Genomic DNA, 6,694 nt, shown 5'->3' on the forward strand with positions numbered 1-6,694 from the left:
GACATCTGTACCTTTAATACATTTGTTAACAAAAACTTTTTAAAAACAAACCTATCATGTGCCCCTTTGAAATGTTAAGTGTTTAAACTTACTAAAAAATTGACTGATACTGCAAAAATGAAGTTAAACGAGTGATCTCAATGTTACTCGTGCGCACTTGCTTTAGTGTCTGACCTCAGGTTATTCCAGCAATAGCAGACTGCAACACAAACTGCATCTCGCTCTTGAAAACGAATGTTATGCACAAATATACTTTGATGCCTTTATAATTTTATAGACAAACTTGAGCAAAGTGTCTTATTGTTGTGCTGATTTACATATCAGAGATTTTCTTTTTCTTTTAATGACATGTAGTAACATTATAAAGCTGTCCTGTGAAGGAGGATATAGGCAAAGGCTATTGCACCTTTACATGAAATATATGAAGAGCAAGCAAGTCTTCTTCCTGTCCTCAGCCCTTTTACAAGCAAAAGAAAGAATAAAACATGTTATTAGCTCACCTAATCAGACGGAATTCAGGGATAATTGAATCTATTTAATTTAATAGGGATTTAATAATTAACAAAAAAGCTTCATTCTGCCAGTGCTTTACTTGGATTTCAAGTTCTCCTCAACAAGTATCAGCTTAAGGACAATTACCATATTTATTTTCTGAATTTCTTCATATTTATCTCTAGTCCCCTTTTATTAAAAAAAAAATCTCACAAGTTTACTGATTAAATAGCTAGAAATAAATTGTTAAACCTTGGTTTAGAAGGCATTGCAAATACCTGTGCTATGTGACATACTTAAAAATGATCAGAAAAAGAAAATAAATAACAAGTGATAAAATCTGCAAATGGTACAGAATTATTGGGGCATTAGAAGCAAAACAGCAATCAAAAGCAAACCCAGAATATTAGGAGTTATTTGGAAGATCACAGAGAGGAAAAAAGCAGTTGTTATATCATCGTATAATGCCTAGTGCATCCACATCTTGAATTCTGCATGAGTACCAGTTCTCCCACTTTAAAAGAGCAACAAGAATAGTTACAAAAGAATAGCTCCTATATAAAAAGAGATTAATTAGGACTCCTCAGTTATTTAAAAACAAACAAACAAACAAAAAAACCCGACCAGCAAGGCAACAGTGAGGCAAAGGCAGCTTTCCACACATGTGGCACTTGAGTCAGGAAGCTTTCAAATATAAAGGAAGACCAAAAGGAGTCAAGGAAGTAGCAGAAGGCAGCCATGTATTTAGATACTGTCAACATCAGGAGTTAACAGAAGTAACAGGAAGAAAAAAATGTAAAAAATAAGCTAGTTCTGATAATCGTGTTTAAATCTCCTCATTTTTTAATATGGCTGAGGAGGCACTCAAGAAAGTGTCAACAGTGTTCACAATAACTAGCAGTCCAAATCACATCAGAAAAGATCTTAATCGTATCCTTAAACTCATCTAAACCTCATAAAGAGAATTTCTCAGAACTACTTTTAGGAATAAAAAGCAGCACTTCTGTGGAACTTTTGACACAAGTTTTTTCACTTGCAAAACTGAAGTAGACATCCAGTAGCTTAACACAGGATTTTATAGTTTCCCCTTCAAGGATGTCACGAGCAGATGTTTTAACTGAAGCACAGTAGGCACAGAAGAGCATTTGTCAAGGCGATCTGTAGGCAGAGAAAGTCAGTGGGACTTCTTCACTTTAAGTATTCTTTCTACCGCTCAGAATATACACACGTAAGAGTATTAAACAATTCTGCCTTTCTCTAAGGATTGAGATGCACATTGCTCAGAAAATGAGCTTTGTAATGTTCAGCTTATTTCCAGAAGCCCCAAGAGTGCTTTGCTTTGCATTTTTATCTACCGTAACAGCTAACACACGCATTGTGGAAACACAAGTACACAGCTGGGGAAAACTGGGGAAAGAATGAAGTCAAAACTGAGACGGAACATCAGGAAAGATAAATCTTCTTACCAATCTACAGTAATTCACACAAAGCCTCAATTATTTAGTTTGCAACTTTATTTCTTTATAAGTTATTGGTATAAAGTTTAATATCTAATTATACAGTAATCTGGGAACTTTAAGGGAAGCTTATTTTTAGTGTCTTTTGCCATTTGGTCCTCAGACATGTTTTAAGAGGACTAATATTATGTGTACCTTAAATTTCTGTACAAAACCACTTCAAGCCTTTGTTTTGTTTTTCTGAGTAGGATGCACAAATCATGCATATTGTAGATGATATAATGGTCAAGGAAATACTTCCCTCTTTAAACTAAGGCAGTTAAAACCCCATGAATATCGATTGAGTAATTTGGAAGAGTAAAAAGGCTTCCTCAGTGCTCATGTATTCTTTGAGCAAATATTGTGTTCAGTAAGACACGCCCTCTTGGAATTATTGTTGATTTGACTGCTGTCTGCATTGAAAAGACAGCGATTGTCAAAGACAGCATTTAATTATGTACATTTTATAATGTCACTAACCCATCCACTTTTGAATATGAACTCATCAGCGTTAAGCATTGTGTAAAACCACATGCAAAAATTGCCATAAAATTTTTTAAATAGAACCAAATTGGCAAGTTTTTGGAAAGGATATTTCAATGTTAAAAAAAATATACTGTCTATTAAAATGAGCACTTCAAGTAACTTAAATATCTTTAGCAAACATGTCCAGCAAGAGACTCTCTGTAAAAGAAATTGTTCTTAGAACAAAAAGCTAACGAATGGCTATTTAGACACTAATTTTTCAACACAGTGGTGGGTCTGTGTGAAACAATTCGTAATCTAAATAAAGTGAGTTCATTACACTGTTAAAAAAACATACATTAAGCAGGACTGATTAACTATTGCATTTCTGTATTTACAAAAGTGCTTAGCATAACAAAATTACCTAAAAAAATATAAACTTTACTGATACCATTTGGTTCTATGTGTATTCCTAGATCTGCACTTGGAGAAAAATAGTATTTACATTGCTAGATTTAGACAAGTTTCCTATTATTTTTAAAGAAATTTAACAAAACTCCCCACACAAATGGACCCCTATGTAAGTCAATTCATTCCATCTGGCTCATCATAAAGAGAGCAGAAGCAAATCCTTGAGTACTGAGCAGTATAAATAATTCTAGCCATTGTCTGTGGCATTAGACCCCAATACAGGCTGCCGACAAATTGGGCAAGTGGAGTTTTCAGAAAGCCAGCGATCAATACAATGAATATGAAACTCATGCATACAAGGTAACTGCCTTAGCTTATTCCCTGTTACGTATTCATTAATGCAAACACTACATGTTTTACTAATTTCATTTTCAGTGTGAATATCCCCATAGTTTCGGGTAGAAAGATTGTCAATCTGCTCTTTGGTTAAACCTCTTAAACGATCGTCATCCTCATCTTCATGGGCAGCGTTCCATTTTCCACTAGGTTGTTAGCATCTTGAGACTGCCTGTTATCTTGGTTTTCATTATTGCGACCATAGCGTTGAATATCATCACCCTGTCCATTTGTTTCCCTGCTGCCTTCTACTGCATGCCCATTTCTAGATGAAACCTCACTTGGATCACTGCTGTTGTTTGCTGAACTTGAGTTATTCTGCTCTGACTGTACATCCGGTAAGTGATGACCACCTCTTTGCACTTCTGAGTTAGATTCAGTTTCCATTAAAGAACTCAGTTCTCCAAAGCCCATCATAATTTGTCTAAGGATTGATCGAAGAGCCACTGATGAAGGTTCACCAAGCCCAGTTTCCGAAATCCGACGAAGAGGTATCCGTATAGTGCTAACGTAGGTTCGAATACCCGCACGTTCTGATCGTGATATCGTACGCCGAAATCCCCCACTGTCACTTTCAAAGGTAACTGTGTTTTCTGCCATTCCTACTCTAGAACGAGTTCTACTGGCAATACTGTCCCGATCTCTGTTTTCTCCAGGACGAATTCTTCTCACCTGAAGATCTAATGTAATTGTTGGATGCCTTCTAGCAGCAGCTGCTGGCCTACTAGATTCCTCCTCTTCCAAAGTTATGCCCAAGGATGGGGCTACACTGGAAAGCTGAGAAGTCTGAGTGTTACCTCTTGCTTGTTCTTCAGCAGACTGCGGAGAAGGCTGAGCTGCTTGTCTTCTACCTCTGTTGACTTGCTGTGCATTTCTATCCTGCCTCTGCCCATGTTCCTCAGAATGAGCAGTATTGCCTTGCCTTTGCAGCGGAGAGCGGCTTCGACTACTTAAAGTAGATCTCAGCCGCAAAATTTCTAGTCTTTGGTTTGTACTCATCCGAACACTAGTTCTAGCTCTACCTCTTGTGACTCCTGTAGAAGTACCTCTTTCTGGCGTTTCTCTTTGTTCACCAGTAACTGCAAAATTATTACGTGTAGTATTTGTTTGGGAAAGGCCTGTCAACTCCCTCGTTCTACTCCTGAGCCTCCCTGAGATGGGATGAGAGGCTGCTTCAGAGCTTTGGGTCATGGAACTTCTTACAGACCTGGTCCTTGCAGTGCTTGAAGCCTCACTATTTGCCTCTCTTGCAGTCCTGCTCCTCGTTCGTGGGGTTACTGGACTGACAGCTCTTTGATGTCTTCTTTCTAAATACATTCTGCTACTATCTATACCCACATACTCCTCACTAGCCGTTTCAAAACTGTTATGCTCATGATTTATGTTGATTTCAAGACTAAACCGAAACTCCCCACTGTTTGGATTTGTTCGACTCACGGCTCTCCAGGTTTGGTTCCCACTCTGTCCACTGCGAGTGGCGTTTCCTGTGCGACGAAATGTGTTCAGCCATTCAAGCAAAGAGTCACCATGTGAGTTTTCTCCAAGAACGTCAGAATCTGAGAGAAACAAAGAATTGCAAACATTCATACAACTGAATGCTCTACATACTACGATGCACTCCAAATCCTCTATGCTTGCTGGGCCCTTCAGAAACATTACAGTAGCAGGACAGCTACCTTGCTGTGCTAATGTAATTTTGCTGAAAATATGCTGTATGTAAAAACGTCAGCAAAACTCATCAGTTCAACCAGAATTTTTGTCTCACCAGCAGATACACAGAGAAATTAATATGCCCAGATGGCCTCTTCTGAGAAAGTGTTCAGATTTAGGTAGTCCAAAGTTAGTTGTATTTGTCCAATATCTGTCCCTTGCTTAAGCTATCAATTTGAAGATATCCTAGTCAACTAATTTTGATAAAGCAAGGAAAAGTATGACAGATTTTGTCTTCTTTTGGAAAACATTTTAAAAAATTGTTTTCTATAAGCAGTGGAATAAATGATGCATGGTTTCGACAGATTTGCTCCTTTTGTGCAAATACATTCTTTTTCTACTACAATATCCACAGCTCCACTTGCAAATCTCCTCCAACTACAAGGTCAAGAACAGATACAATTGCTGTGGTTAGTGCTAACTATGTGTATAAAGCAAGCCAACGGTCATGATCACAGCAAAGGTTTTCCCTTGAAGGGATCAGATTGAGCTCTCCCTACTCCATCATCTCCCTACTTTCATGAAACCTGCAAGAACTTTGCTGTCTTCGTTTCAGAGTTGCCAGTTCCTCTCCTAAATCTGATTAGAATTGGCCAAATGATTAAGCCAATATTGCTAGGGAAGTGAAGACAGAGAGCGCACATAATACAAGCCTCACTCCATTAAAACAAATAGAAATCAAGTAACAAAAACATCAAAACAGTGGAGAGGTTAACTGTTTCCCAATTAACTTCTCTTCTGTTCCAACTTCTCTAATACATGATAAAACCTTTTAAGAATTACAAGAATGAAAATTATTTTTGTGCTATGAAGTTTACTAGCAAAGCGAAACCAGGAAAAGAGGAGAAAGTAATTTGTGACTGACATTCATTAGTTTTCATTTAGTATTTCAAGTTTGGTTTTATATCATTAGGAAATCTCTCCTACTTCTAAAACAATCCACAGAGGCACAATAAAAAAACAAGACTTGAAATGGCTGGTACTGATATCCATCAGCATTTCTCTTAAATATCTGTACAAAACAATATTTATGCACCACATACTATGTGTATCTGTATATATATAAATGAAGAATGTTTACCTCCAACAGTTCTACCTTCACCTTCTCTGTTATCCAGATCAGTCTGCGACGCCAGACGCTCCTTAGCCCCCTCCAAGCGTTGCTGCAACTCTTCTGCTGTTATTTCCCCTGAAATAATTTACATGTTGATAATGCTGTTAGATAAGACATTATTATTGGCTCAACACAGCCATGCAGAAATAAAAGTATTTTCTATCTTGAAGTAAGATCTTCAGAAGTAAGGTAAAATTAATGAAACTAAAAAGAAAACAGCACTAGTGTGAGATAACAGAGAAAGCAGGTACTGGGGTGGAAGAAAAAAAGATGCTGAATGCGTGTCAAGAGCATGCCAACTTCCAGTAACAATTCAGAGTCCCCCCAAAATTGCCACATACAGATAAACTTTAGTGTACCAGATGTTAATTGTTTGGATTTGGGTATTACCTACATACGGAGATGTTGCATTTGAAAGAGTTATATTTTTATTCCAGCTTTAGCATCTAAGTTGTTCATTTTTAGTGAATATCATAAATTTTGAAGGTAAATTGAGTGTTTTTTCATTTCTACAAAGCCACACACATCAGGCTACTTGAGTCATACAACCACATGCGATGCCTGACAGCAGGAGCGTTACTTGGTTCCTGGAGGGTGTGGAAGATAACTT

At 37.4% G+C, this 6,694-nt stretch overlaps 1 protein-coding gene across 1 annotated transcript; it reads right to left on the minus strand.

Moving 5' to 3' along the window:
- Nucleotides 1-3,111: 3,111 nt before the first annotated feature.
- On the minus strand, nucleotides 3,112-6,159 carry LOC104071852 (E3 ubiquitin-protein ligase RNF6-like; the record flags this gene model as incomplete). The annotated part of the gene is given in 3 exon segments (XM_009576006.1): nucleotides 3,112-3,386; nucleotides 3,389-4,816; nucleotides 6,052-6,159. Coding segments are annotated over 3 exon segments (1,811 nt in total), but the record flags the coding sequence as incomplete, so codon positions are not given.
- Between the last annotated feature and the right edge of the window lie 535 nt (nucleotides 6,160-6,694).

The sequence above is a fragment of the Fulmarus glacialis genome, unplaced genomic scaffold (genome assembly GCF_000690835.1).
Source record: "Fulmarus glacialis isolate BGI_N327 unplaced genomic scaffold, ASM69083v1 scaffold4704, whole genome shotgun sequence".
Taxonomy (NCBI): domain Eukaryota; kingdom Metazoa; phylum Chordata; class Aves; order Procellariiformes; family Procellariidae; genus Fulmarus; species Fulmarus glacialis.